The sequence below is a fragment of the Alosa sapidissima genome, chromosome 16, assembly GCF_018492685.1.
Source record: "Alosa sapidissima isolate fAloSap1 chromosome 16, fAloSap1.pri, whole genome shotgun sequence".
Lineage (NCBI taxonomy): Eukaryota > Metazoa > Chordata > Actinopteri > Clupeiformes > Clupeidae > Alosa > Alosa sapidissima.
Window position 1 is genome coordinate 2085037 of NC_055972.1, and position 14730 is coordinate 2099766.

A 14730-nucleotide genomic window follows, 5' to 3' on the forward strand; every position below is an offset into this window, starting at 1 on the left:
TGTGGTCTGAAGTGTTTATTTGAATAGCATTTTCCAACAACAGGTACAGTTTAAGCAGGACGTTTGATTATATGTGGCAATAAACATTCTAAACACCGGCAGAGAAACTGAACCAGGCTTCAAATCAAAAATCTTTACAAAAACATCAACAGAAACCAAATGGCTATTACAGTCCCATCCTTGCATCCAGACATCGCTGTAAAGAAAGAAACAGATTCTTTATGATGCAGATGAACGATCAGATCGTAACCATGGCATTTGGTCCTTGTGACATCATCAGCTTGCCATACCTTGTTCTCTTCGGAACGTGGGAGTTCCTTGCACCTGTATTTAAGAACGTCTCTCAATCATCTCAGCAGGAATGAAAAAAAAGAACACTCTTTAGCTGTAGAGCCTGAATATGCATACACATGTGAAACATCAGTAAAGGATAATGTTTAAATAATATTCCACATTACCTTCAGGTCAAATTTAAACAGACATTTCGGCAGTTTACACAGAACACGGTGGACTAATGCAGACCACGTCAGCTGGCTAAAGGACATGTGCAGAGAGAAACTGGCACTCGTCATAGAATTAGAAGGTCCATCGTCCATCAAGAGATCTAACTTGGGAAGCCGAGTACCATTGTGGGGAGACTCCCCCCTTTAACAAAGTCTTAATTTCAGCTGATCAAGCTCACACATTCCAGCTAGAGGGAAAAAGAAAACTAAACACTTTTTTTTTAAACAAGTATTTTACAAAGTTCACCATCCTTTAAAATCAAAGCAGTGGAGACACTTGAGAGCTTTTCCATTAAGCGGAGGTCTTATTCTGGTGGCTCAAAGTTGAACTCAAAGGTGTCAAGGTTGATCTGCTCGGTGAAGGAGCCAGGAGGCGGGCTATCGGAGCCCAGGATTATCGCCATGGCGTCCTCCGCACTGGGGTCGTCTGGCTCCAGACTAACCGTCTCTATGACAATAGGGTTGTCTATCTCAGAGTGGACAGCATCCATGACTGCGTGTGGGATGGAGTCGTCAGAATCAGAATCCAACTGGATAGGTTCCATGACGACTGCTGGGAGAGGGTGTCCTGTCTTTAACTGGATAGGGTCCTCTGGCTCCAATTGGACAGAGTCAATGACAACCAGCTGGATAGGATCATCTGCCTCCGATTGGACAGACTCCACTGTCTCTGATTGGACAGGGTCCACAGTCTCTGACTGGACAGGGTCCATAGCCACTTCCTGCATCAGAGCAACAGCTTTTGACTGGATATGGTCCATGGATACTTCCTGGATAGGAGAAACTGTCTCTGATTGGATAAGGTCCATTGTAACTTCCTGGATAGGAGACAAGGTGTCTGATTGGACAGGGTCCAGGGTAACTTCCTGGACTGGAGCTACTGTCTCTGATTGGACAGGGTCCAAGGCTACTTCCTGGACTGGAGCAACTGTCTCTGAATGGACAGGGTCCATGGCTACTTCCTTGACTGGAGCAACTATCTCTGAATGGACAGGGTCCATGGTTACTTCCTGGTATGGAGCAACTGTCTCTGAATGGACAGGGTCCATGACTACTTCCTTGACTGGAGCAACTGTCTCTGAATGGACAGGGTCCATGGCTACTTTCTGGTATGGAGCAACTGTCTCTGAATGGACAGGGTCCATGACTACTTTCTGGTATGGAGCAACTGTCTCTGAATGGACAGGGTCCATGACTACTTCCTGGACTGGAGCAACTGCCTCTGATTGGACAGGGTCCATGTCGGCTTCCTGTATAGGTTCCTCTGTCTCCATACGGACAGTCTCCATGACGACCACTGGAGTATGTTTCTCCATCTTCATGGATACAGACGGCCCCAGACTGCTCTGAGAGATGCCCACACTCTTGGCATCCTTTGCATCAGCTTTGGGGCAGACCTGGGCTGGTTTCGGGGCAGTGCTGGAGGTCGGGGTGCCGAAGGGTGACCCTCCACTGTAGAAGATATCAAAGAGGTCCTGAGCTTTGGCTGCTGCCAGGCTGGACTTGGGCTTCACGGATCTGGGAGGGTTCTTGTTGGTAGGTGGCTTCTGAAGCATGGGAGGGGGGCACACTACCACCGCCTGAGCCTGCTCGCACTCGGACACGCCAGGCACTGCCACGTCCGCCTCCATGCGCATCACACACACTCCTGGTTGTGGCTCTGGCGCCAGAGCTGGTTCTGCTGTAGCAGGTGCGCTCTGCTGTGCAGCAACGACGGCAGGCTGGAGGTCTGAGGTGGCTGGAGGGGTTGAGTGGATGGGCGGCAGCTGGACCTCCTGTCCGCCAAACGCTTTGGAGATCACGTCTGCGGACAGCACGGCATCCTTCTTTTCCTCTTTGGCGGGAGTGGGAGTCGGTGCTTTGACCGGGGTGACCGAGACTGGCTTCATTGCCAGAGCCGGGTTCACGGGCGAGGGGTTGTTGGCGGCCGACTTGCGGAGCACCATGGCAGACGGGGACACGCCAAAGGACTGCCACGGAGCGGGAGTGGGGAGGACCGTCTTCCCAGCCAGCTTGATGGCAATTGTCTTGGCAGCGGCTAACGACCTGGCAAACGCATCTTCACCATCTTCTGCGTCTCCAGCACCACCAACTACAGCGCCAGGCTCCATCAGCATAACCTGCTCGGCCGCCTTCGCCGCCTCCTCATCCTCCTTGATGAACTGAGCCGCCATTCGCTCGGCCTCCTTCTCCAGCTTGGACTTCTGCGGCTTCTTCCAGGTGAACTTCCCGAATGTGCCTCCTTTGTTGGCCTCCTCGTTCTTCTTGCGCAGTTTCGCCAGCATGGCAGGACTCGGACCGCACATCACTTTCGGAGGTTCTACTGGTTTTTCCAGGACCTCTGGCTTTTCCTCTTTTTTCCCGCCCTTTTCCGGTTTGTTCCTGTAACCCCTCTCTTTCCTCGGAGCTGGCGCTCGCTCCTCTCTCGTCCACTTGGGTTTCACCTCGTCCTCTTCGTCCTCCCACTTTCCGTACTTGGGCTTCCGCTCCGGCTCCTCCTGGCTGTGCCGGGGCCTTTTCTCGGCGGCGCGCCCGTACTTCCCCCGGTCGTCTGCTTTGCCGTACGAGGCTCGCTCGTCTTCCTCGCGGGCGTACCGGTTCCGCTGCTGCTCCTCGTCCTGCTGCTGCTTGCTGTGTTTGCCTCTGCTGCTGTCGTCCTCCGCACGTCTGCTGTACTTGGACCGCGTCTCTTCCTCGTCTCTCTGGCTGTACTTGGACCGCCCTTCACCCTCCTCCTTTTTGCTGTATTTGGATTTCCTCTCCTCTTCCTCCTTCTCTTTCTTCATGTACTTGGGCCGCACCTCTTCCTCCTCTCTTCTGCTGTATTTTGGTCTGTCCTCCTCTTCCTCCATACGCCCATATTTGGGCCTATCTTCCTCTTCCTCCCTCCGCCCATATTTGGGCCTGTCCTCCTCTTCCTCCATGCGCCCATATTTGGGCCTATCCTCCTCTTCCTCCCTCTTACTGTATCTGGGTTTCTCCTCTTTCTGTTCCCTGCGGCTGTTCTTGAACTTGCCGTCCTCGTCCTCAGGATCGTACGCTGGTTTCTTCACCTCCTCGCGTACGTATCGTGGTTTCGTAGTCGGGGTCTCCTCTTCTTTCTGCTGCTTGGTTGGACGTTGTTCCTCCTCCTTGCCATGTTTGGAGCGCTTCAGGAACTCCTCGCGGGAATGCTCTGCCTCCTGTTTGCGCTTCTGTTCCGCGTGTTTGGACTCCGAGCTTATGGTCATTCCGGCCTGGCGGTCCAAGTTTCGACGCTGTTCATACAGTGGATTCTCGTACATCCGTTGCTGGCAAAAAGGGGAAATAAGTGCAGCATCAAGTCTCAGTTGGAGCACACGCAGCTCCATGTACATTCGTTTGTGACGTCATTTCTGAGCAACACAGTGTCTGTACCTTGTATTTCTCATTATGTGCATGGCTAGTCACATGCTCCTCAGCACAGATTGGGTCTCCGAAGAACTCCTTGCACAGCTGGCAGTAAAATCCCCTCACAGCCATCAAAAACTCAGAGCCTAAGAGAGCAAAAGAATGACGAATCGGTGTTACATTTATGCTTAAAGGAACATATATTTTTTTAATCAATATTTACCCTTTCTGTGTTACCATGGAGAGGGTACGCCACACTGCAAGAAGACGAGTGGTGTACGTCAGACACAGTAAAAACACATCGACAGAATTTAAATTCAGCTATGCCAATAAATTATTAACTAAGACTGAGGACCGTAATTCAAAAAGGCAGGCAAAGTGCAACCAGGACAAGTCAACAGATCTGTCAACAGTTATCATGCATGTCCTACAGCTATGTGGGAGCACTGAGCTGACTCAGCAATGTTTGCCTTAGGGTCTTAGCCATGGGTAAATTAGTTAACTGATTTTGCCCATGGGTAAATTAGCAGAATGATTTTGCCCATGGTTAAATTAGCAAACTGCTTTTGCCCATGGGTAAATTAGCAAACTGCTTTTGCCCATGGTTAAATCAGCAAACTTTATTAAATCAGCTGATTTGCCAATACAAACGTATCCACAGTTTTACGGTAATGTACTGCTACTATTCTGGGCCTCCAAAAGGGGTTGAACCACATTAAGCCCTTACATCACTAATTAACGGTAGGATTTCGGAGCAGGTAAGGCAATCAGAATAACTCAAAAGTTATCATCAACAGTTCGGAGAAAGTCACATAAATGCCATGTATTTCAACTTTTGACGACTTGGATTTAACTTGCATTTATTTTACAGGTGCCCTATGAAGGCATCTTTGACATTAAGACATTGGCCGGATGGATGCAGGTAATTTATACACAAGGCCTCGACGGAGTTTAAATGTCGACCTACTCACTTACACGGACGTCGCTACCTATCTGCCTCATTTCCAGTACCTTTGGCTGGCTTAGTGATCTTCTCAACGCCACTTTGTTTCTTCTTTTCGACGCTGGATGTGTCGGGGGCCCAGGGTCTGTCATAGGGGTCTTGAGACTGACGGAGAAAACAAAACAACTCTCGTCAAAAACAGAAACCATAATCAATATTAAAACCAAACCTCAGGGCCCAGGAGTGCAGCTCTGAAAAGTGAAGGGTGGTGATTAGCATTTTAAGAATATTTTGCTTTGACTGAAATATCGAACATGAAAAATGGAAAGCTGAGAAACTAACCTTTCTGTGTGACTTGCTGTGCAAGTGTGTGAAAAAATCAAACATGGCGCCGCATGTGATGTTACAATTTTTGCACCAGTGGTTCCCCGCGTCATAGTACTCATATTGGTCTACAGTTTTCACGGGAGCAGGGGTGCTGACTTGAGCCTTCGGAGTCTCCGTAGTTGCTCTCGATTGAGCCTTTGGAGTCTCCGTAGTTGCTCTCGAAGTTGACGTAGATGCCTGAGCAGGAAGGGACACATTTGAGTTACTGAGAAGTCACTCAGAACAAAGCATCAGAATGATGAGGGGGCAAAAAGCTACATAACCAGAGAATCTAAAGCAGATCATTAAATCAAAATCAATCAACTCAAATAAACAAAGCAAAAACTCCACTTAAACTTGATCCCCCAAATGACTTGGGGGTTCTTAAGTATTCTTACCTTTGCCATACAGTCCATCTTTGTTCCATTCATGGGAGGAGTAATCAACAGTGGAAGCACTGGGACTGTTTAAGCTCATTGCTAATACATTTAGAATTTAGAATGCTAAATAACCTTGACAACCAGACCTATGCTTGCACATCTACACAGGTATTAGCTGTTCTGTTTCCCACTAGCTTTAGAGAATACGAAGGGCCATTTTAAATCCTACACCGCAGATTGCTCCAGAAATTTGATATTTCTTGGGTTTGGCCCAATATCAAAAGTGCAGTTTCTGATCATCCCCGAATTGAGATTTGTTTGGTTAGATGGACCTGCCATCTGTGCTCAGTTCAAAAATACTGTTTTAGCATTTCACTGATCACAGATAACAGATCGACCAGACAATTTGTTTCTTACTACATTGACTTTCTCCCGCAAACACATTAATCATTCCCTTAGAAATTTTATTTCCCAATCAACAATTTACTCTTATTAAGTCAAACGTACAACAGTCCTTCGCCTACGTTTCATATACAGTTACACTTTCATATTAATTCTGATCACTTATTTTGATCTGAATCTAAATTGTGCTTTTTCATTTGCTTTTCTCAAAACGGAAAAAAGGGCATCATGCAAAAGCAGCCAGGTTTTCACATTTTGTGTGTCAGGAATCAGATAACAGCAATTTACATTTTCACTGCCTGTCTAATAACATGATATTTGATCTTGAAAATGTTTCCTCAGAACAGACAAGACACAATGGTGCAGGAAAGACCACAGAACAATGAGTAGGAGGGATGCACACTTCATGCAAAAGAACCTGGGGCTGTGTTCCAATACACATCCTTCTGCACTTACAAGCCACTTGTGCACTCACATGAGGTATTGTAAGTACAGTAAGTATTGAATATTGTGCACTCATATGAGGTTTTGTAAGTACAGTATTGAATATTGTATGTGAATTGGAACACAGTCAGGGTCTTTCACTGCCTCAGATAAAATGAAGAGGATGAACAAGAAAAGAAGCACATGAAAGGCTTTCATTTCATCAACGGGCAAAGGGGCAACATCTGACGAGAAGCAAAGTGTCTCCTGCTGGTGTATTTGTTAAATTCCTTTTAAAATATTTTTATTTATTCTATTTTTTTTCTATCCCTCACGCCTCCCTTATAGTATTATCCACTATTCTCGGTTTTCTAGCGGGGTAAAGCACATGGAGTTGCGCAATACAATTAAAACTAAATGAATAGATGTAAATGTAAAACTTAACGAACTACCGTGCAGCATATCGCAGCCATGTGCTACCACTGACTCTACCATGTGCTACCACTGACTCTACCATGTGCTACCACTGACTCTACCATGTGCTACCACTGACTCTACCACGTCTGCTCTTTGGCCTTTGGATGAAGTCTAATGAAGCTAAATGATTTGGCCAACTTGATAAATAGCTCACGTAAGCGTGTTGCCTGAACTTCCCTGTTGCCCATTGATCAAATTAGTGCCCTAAATGTGTCTGTGTTGAGTGAAAAGCTACGGTGTTGATTTCAGGGTCTTCCAGGACAGGTCAGAGCCTTCTGCATGGCTTGATCTGACACACACACACACACACACTAGAGATGTGCGGTTCGCGGTTACAGCCGCGGACTCCGCGGTTAAACCGCGGATCGGGCGGATGACGTGAAGAAATATAATATTTTAATTAAATTCGGGCGGGTGGCGGTTGAACCAATCAAACGCATCACCCATATACATTAAAACAACCAGCGGATGGCGGGCGGGTGCAGTTTTAAAAATTGGTCAAAAAACGTTGGTGCGGATGGATGATAAGTTTTGCTATGCGGTTACGGTTGAAATAATAGCCCATCCGCGCATCTCTAACACACACACACACACACACACACACACAGGCCATACCATAGGAGAGAAAATGGCATGAAATGATCTAAATTACTATGTATTACGTACACTGTCAATGATGATCTGGAGAATAATGTCCAACATACATATTACAACTCCTCTAATGTTATTAAATGTTGTATAGGAAATGTGCGTTGTATAGAAAATTTGCTTATTTTAATGAATAAACATCTGAAACCTCAGGTACATCAAATCTTTATCTGTAACCTGTTCAAATGTTTCACCAAGCTATTGTGAGCTAAATGTTTCACAAAGCTAATTAGCTAAATGTCTGTCTAATCTATCTGCAGGAACTGCTGGTCTAGATTGTGTATCAAATCTGTTACATTTACATTTGTAAAACACTTGTAAAAATAAGGAAATCAGGAAGATGACAATTCAAATTTAAGCTCTGATCCAAAAAGAACTTACCACAACACTACCTTGGAAAGGAAACAATACACAACACACACACACACACACACACACACACACACACACACACACACACACACACACAGCAAAGGTGACACACTCCAACCAGAATGGTTGAATGCTTCTGCCCTGTGGCAGTGCTGCTACCTTAGAGACAGGGGCGCTGGCGCTGGAGGTGGAGGGCTGGTGTGCGGGGGACCTCTCGCGGCTGCGTGCCCGGCCGTGGTGCTTGTCCTCGGGGGCCGGCCGGGGAGCGGGGTCCCCTGAGGCACGGGGTTCGCGGGGGTCGCGGCGCGGCCGGTCGGAGGCGCGCAGGCCCAGGATGAGCGCCACCTTCTCCAGCTCCGCCAGCTTCCTGTCGGTCTCGTCGTTGGAGCAGCGCAGCATGGAGATCTGGCCCATGACGTCCTCCTGCAGCCGGCTCAGCTCCATCAGCAGCGGGTCCTTGTGGCCATCCTTCTCCCGCCTCTTCTTGCGCAGGAGCTCGCCTGCAGGGGGCGCCAAAGGGAACACCACAGAGACAATAAAGACGACGGCAGGAGATGGGGGGGAATACCAGCGTGGTCCTGTAGGGGAGAGAGCTGGAGCGATTCCTCATTATTTGGGCCGTAGCCGCGTCTGTTTGCGGTGTGTGTGTGTGTGTGTGTGTGTGTGTGTACCTTGCTGCTTTCGCAGTCGCTCCAGCTCCTTCAGGAGGTACTCCTTCTTCTTCACACGGCTCTCTCTGTCCTTCCGCAGCTTCTCTCGTTCCTCCAGAACCTGAACACAGTTCATCAAGGCACAATGAGAAAAGCACCACACACACACACACACACACAAATATACATCTCATCAAGGCACAATGAGAAGTGTCAAATACTCCTCTGAATTCAGCAGAACCCAGGTGTCCTCTATAAAGCACAGTGCATAAGGATTCCACCATCTTTGGGGATTTTTCCCCGTTTATTTCTACCTTCTCCTTCTGCTCCTCCACCTTCTCCTGGCTGTACAAGTCTTTGGACGGGTCCTTCTCATGGGCTCTCTCTGGTCTCCCCATATTCAGAGCTGACAAACAAAGTGTCCAGATCATCTCTCTTTTATGTGGATTTCTTATTGATTTTATATTGTTTATATTATACCATATTATTATTATTATTATTATTGTTGTTATTATATTGTATTACATCACTCTCACTTTGGTTTCCAGACTCTGTTACTTACGTTTTTTCTCCTGTTTCTTGGCGTCGTTGCCGTCAGCTGGCACCGTCTCGATGACCTTCAGGTAGGGGCTGCTGTACTCCACGTGTGATGCCCCCTGGGGTGGCATCATGCCAGGGCCCAGGGGGGGAGGGGGGTACATGGGCCAGCCCTGCCCCATGTAGGGCACGTAGTTGCCGTACTGGTCGTACCCCGGAGGGGGGTAGTTGGGATGGGGCATGGCATGGGCTTGTGTGGGCGGGTAGACGGGCACCGGGTGGGCCTGGTGCACTCCGAGGCGCGGGATGGCCTGAGGAGGAGGCGGCGGTGGGGCCTGCGTTTCCGGGGCCTGACTGGAGGTGGCGCTCTTGGCTGGAGCGGGGGTGGGGCGTCCACGGCTGCGCTCCTCTTTCGGCGCCGGAGACTTGCGGCCCTGGGAGCGGCCGTGGGAAGTGCGACGTTCCGACGGAGGGGTGCGTTCTGGCCTGTGCCGGCGGCTCCAGCTGTTACTATTCCTGGGCCAAAAGAAAACAAACAAACACCACAAACATAAACATACACACACCGTCTCCACGAAAAAGGAACCAGAACACACTGGAAATAGAGCAGTGATTATGAATTATGAATGTTCCTGTGCAACTATATGATTATGAATTATGTTTATTCATGTTCCTGTGCAACTACCTGAATATGAATCTCCTTCTATGAAGTGGCATTGTTAGGGTTGCACGATTTGGGGAAAATATCTGAATACGACTTTTCTGACAGATATGGCAATTACGTTGATGTGCGATATAATTTTTGAAAGTCAAGCTTTCGTTCAATATTTTGTTTTAAGTTGGGTGACTTCTGATTGGTGGGCATGCCTAGTGCATGAGAAGAACAGCACTTCTGATTGGTGGGCATGCCTAGTGCATGAGAAGAACAGCACTTCTGATTGGCGGGCTTCATGGTCACACTTCAGGATTAAATCTACTCAAGTCTCACCTGCTGCTGCCTGAGCTTTGACTGGAGCTCCTGCTGCTTCGGCTGGAGCTGCTGCTGTTGCTGCTACTGCTACCGCTGCGGCTACCGCTGCCGCTGCCGCTGTGACTCGAGCCCCTCTGGTGCCGGCGGTCTTTCTTCGACCTCTCGGGCGACCTCCGGCGGGGGGGGGGGCGGCTTGCTGCCCTGCAGCCTCTCCTTGGTGCGCGTGGCCATCTTGCTGATCTCAGTGACTCCCAGGTCCAGGCCGATGGTCTTCAGCAGGTCCTGGATCTTCTCGTACTCCTCCACCTCCTGCCGGTCCTTGGCGTCGTTCGGCCCCACGCCCGGAGGGTACTCATCCGGGAGCGCCCGCTCTCTCCGCTCTTGGTCCCTTCTCTCCGGAGACGGGCTGTGCTGGAGGCGCCGGGACTCGCGGGGCTGGGAGTGGCTGTGGAGCGCGTGAGGAGGAGGAGGAGGAGGAGGAGCGGAGGGCGGAGACGCCAGGACCTCACTGCGGCTCTGCAGGTACACGGGGGCCGCCATGGCCGGGTTTGGGGCCCCGTAGGGCTGAGGAGGCTCAGGCCTGCTCTCCGCAAACATGTCCATCGCCGTCAGACGAGCCTTCGCATCCTCTTCCTCTTCGTCTCCATACAGGAACTTCTCCTCGTCCTCGATCTCGGCAAGGGTCTTCTGGCGCTCGTCCCTCTTGGCGCTGGCCATGTCCTCCAGGAGGCCCAGCAGCTTGTTCAGGCCCTCGCCGCCGCCATCGCCCGACTCGCCCGCAAACCCGTCGCCCCCTGCTGGCTGGAGCCGCGTCAGCATGTCCTCGAACGCGGCGGCGTTGGCGAGAGGGGGGCCGTCCTTCAGCTCCCCCAGCACGGACATCAGCAGGGCGGGGTCCAGACCGGACGACGTGATGGCCGCCAGGATGTGGTCCGGGTCTCGTGGAGAATCACAGTTCTGGAAGAGGGAACAGTGGAGTTGGGTTATTTCAGAAGAACAATCAGAAGAACCAGCAGAACGCATTTGCTTAAGGCCCATTCACACCAAGAATGATAACGATAACGATAGCTATGAATAAATATCGTTCTCGTGAATATGAATGACGACATTCACACATAAACTATAATGATAACGACACGAAGAAAGATATCGTTGGGGATCACTTTCAGAGCGATTTTCAGAACGATAAAAAGCTAATAGCCAATCAGAACCCATTGAATTTTAACCGTCACAACACAAGGAGAGACTTTGTTTATCGTTGTTCAGTGTGAACGCTTTTATCGTTATGGTTATAGTTATCATTATCGTTCTTGGTGTGAATAGGCCTTAACCGTGCCTTTAAGAACTCATTTGTTTAACCGTGCCTTTAAGAACACATTTGTTTAACAGTGCCTTTAAGAACACATTTGTTTAACCGTGCCTTAACCCTTAGAACCCTAAGCTGTTTTTAGGGTGTTTTCACTACCTTTATTCATAAGGATTTATTCTGGTCATTGTAAGTGCCACACACACATATTATATATTGTTTTTTTCAGGAGAGTCTAGGCTATCCAGATCAGAATAATTTCATGTATTAATACTAGCATTGATTTTATTTTGATTTTTAAAGAATTAAAATATAAAAAGTATATTATAAAAATTCTTATATTTAGACATATCTCACCACAGCAAGCTCACAGCTCTACATGCATTTCATGTGTGTGTAGGGCAGACTGTCCTGAATCGGGCAATATAATTGCCATGTTGGAGGGATACTCTGGGGCTGAGCAATTTACAGAAATATGTGCTGTGTGATTTACAGAAATAAATGCCATTTTTTATTTAGTGATGAAAAATGACCTTTCTGCGCTCCATATCTGTGACACGAACTGATCTGACCTGACTTGACCCGAGGTTGCGTGTTAGCCTGCGTGCCTATGTGTATGCACTCATAATAATTCTCAACTTTTTACTGCATTGCCATGAACAAAGTAAAGGCAAAAAGGTGTTTCTTTGTTGAACAAATTGGGATGCAATGGGAGCCTTGATTTGGATGCCATGCAGGAATTTGCTAGGATCTCAAAACCGGAATATGAAACACATGATAGCGTTGGATTATAAACATGCTTTGCCACAAGAACAGACAAAAACGTGGGGTAAGTCCAGCTATATGAAGTTATTATTTTGCTGTCACTTCGTCTGTTTTATAACCCAGAAAGTCATTGGTATCAAATGATAGCTCTGTGTCTCCTCTTTCATCCGACATGCGTGGCATATCTATGCGATCACAGGTTCGCGAGTAATACAAACAAGAGTAGCGTTGGCTTTTGTACATGACATTATTATTTTGCAGTCACTTCATCTGTTTTTATAAGCCAGAAAGATCGACAGACTTGAACAGTTGCGGAGCAATGTAACAGAGAAGAAAGGGTGTGTTTTTTTACGGACTTTGCATCAATCGGGTTCTAAGGATTAAAATCTCACATACCCCCTGGAGTGCCTTCACATACCCCGAGGGGTACGCGTACCCCCATTTGAGAACCACTGCCTTTAAAAACTCATTTGTTTAACCGTGCCTTTAAGGGACAAGTGTGATGAGTGCAGCAGAGATCTGCACATATCGATCCATAATGCCACGCCAACGGTGTACACACATGGCACATGGCATTGCTCCGAGTCTACAGTAGAAATAAAAAGACTTGTAACCAATGTGATTTGCAGGTTCCTCACTGGTACCTGAACATTCTCTCAGCACAACTATGGGAAGGTCTGCAGACGTCAGCTGCTGACAGACTGGGCATTCTGTGGTCCTACCTGCGTAACTAAGGGGGAGCCTACCTGCGTAACTAAGGGGGAGTCGGTCTCTGAGGAGTCCATGCGTCTCTTCAGGATGGACTTGGTGGGCATGTTCATGATGTCCTCCAGCTCCTTGCGTCTGCGCGCACGCTCCAGCTCCTGGAAGTCGTCTGGCTTGCGTCTGTGAGACCCAGCGCTGCTGCTCCTGCTCCTGCTGCGGCTCCTGGTCCTCGCCCGGCTCCGAGCACGACTGCGTCCTCGACTCCGGCTCCTGCTCCGGCTTCTGCCCCGGCTGTGGCTGCGGCCTCTGCTCCGAGATCGACTCCTGCTAAGGGGACGGCTCTTGCTGCGTGCTCGACTGCGTGCCCTGCTCTGTGCTCGGCTGCGCGCTTGACTGCGCCCTCTGCTCCGACTCCGACTCCTACTGCGCACGCGGCTCTTGCTGCGGGCTCGACTCTTGCTGCGGGCACGGCTCTTGCTGCGGGCTCGGCTCTTGCTGCGGGCTCGACTCTTGCTGCGGCCTCGGTTGCGATCCGCAGAGCGGCTACGACTATGTACGCGGCTGCGAGCTCGGCTTCGGTCAGGAGAACGGCTGCGCCCCCTACTGGAGCTACGCCGCCTCGCGCCCCGGTCGTCTGGCCGATCGTAGCTGGAGCCTCTCGGAGGCTTGTACAAGGGATCCCCTGCATGGTAATCTCTGGAAGAAATGTAAATATACCATTTCATTAAAACAAAGAGACTACAGCTTCTTTACAGTATGTGATTGTATTATTCTCTTACATCTGAGTGCATCGTTTAAATTAAATCTAAAATCAATTCAACTGCCAAGTGAACTAATAAACAGCAAATAACACAATAACAATCACATTAAACTTTTCGCTTGTAAATCATACCTGACATAAGGGTCGGGGCCACGGGAGCCGGGAGGCGCTGTCAGGTCGTTGCCCACCGTGATAACAAGACTGTGGTCAACTGGGAGACCACCACGGGGAGGAGACGGTGTGCGACGCTGGATTGGACAAAAGTGCATAAATAGTGATGTCAATGAGTCCTCTAATGGTACATAGCGATGCTATTAAAAACAAAGCTAGTCAGTGTTTACTGACTAATGCTAATTGATTTGAATATTTGGTAAAGTAGTTTATTCAACGGTAAATACGATAACTACCATCTACAGTTGGCACATACGACCATTGCAGCTAATGTTGCAATTACCTGATTGTAATGATCTCTTGGAGGGGGCCCACCACCCCAATCGTCTGCAGGTCCTCTTCCTGACCCAGGCGAATACCTTCGGTGCGGCGGAGATCGGTGATAAGAGTCTGGATGGTCGCGATAATTGTTATATCCGTTCCGACCTCTGTCTCTGTCGTCTCGATAGGACGGGCGGGAGTAGGGTCGGTCTGGTCCAGGGTGCCCATGACTTGGATGCGCACCTCGGGGATCCGGGCCATGAGACGGCGGTGGACCTCGGAATGGAGGTCTGCCACGATACATCCTGACTCACCGTATCAAAAAGTTGTTTGTACCTTCCTGTTAACTGCTCAGCATTAGCACAGGAACTTGCAACTTTACGTGTATTCTTCTGACTTTTGCAAAATTATCTATTGCAATATTCGCGTTCTAGGCTGTAATAGGCCTACATCACGAAGAATTTTACCGTGTGGATTTTGTATTATGATTGGTCTATGAGGATATCCGCTGAACTCCGTCTAGTCGGAAATGACGTTTTCCCGCAAGGTCCGTTCCATTAATCTTCCGATCTTCATCTTATGTGGGGGCTTATCCGGACCTTTCCATTTACTGAAATGGACTCTCAATGGTTCACTTTTATTCGTTTGAAAAAAAGTACACTTTTGATGAAAATACAACTACCACACAGATTGGTTTCGATCTGCATTGTGCGTTCTGCACT

The 14730-nt window shown here is 48.7% G+C and overlaps 1 protein-coding gene across 1 annotated transcript; it reads right to left on the reverse strand.

The window, feature by feature from the left end:
• znf318 (zinc finger protein 318) lies at nucleotides 1–14527 on the reverse strand. The gene is given in 13 exon segments (XM_042066473.1): nucleotides 1–3793; nucleotides 3900–4018; nucleotides 4884–4980; nucleotides 5158–5379; nucleotides 8043–8383; nucleotides 8555–8654; nucleotides 8848–8939; nucleotides 9096–9586; nucleotides 10059–10213; nucleotides 10215–10997; nucleotides 12858–13512; nucleotides 13709–13824; nucleotides 14031–14527. Coding segments are annotated over 13 exon segments (6438 nt in total). The 5' UTR covers nucleotides 14313–14527; the 3' UTR covers nucleotides 1–808.
• Between the last annotated feature and the right edge of the window lie 203 nt (nucleotides 14528–14730).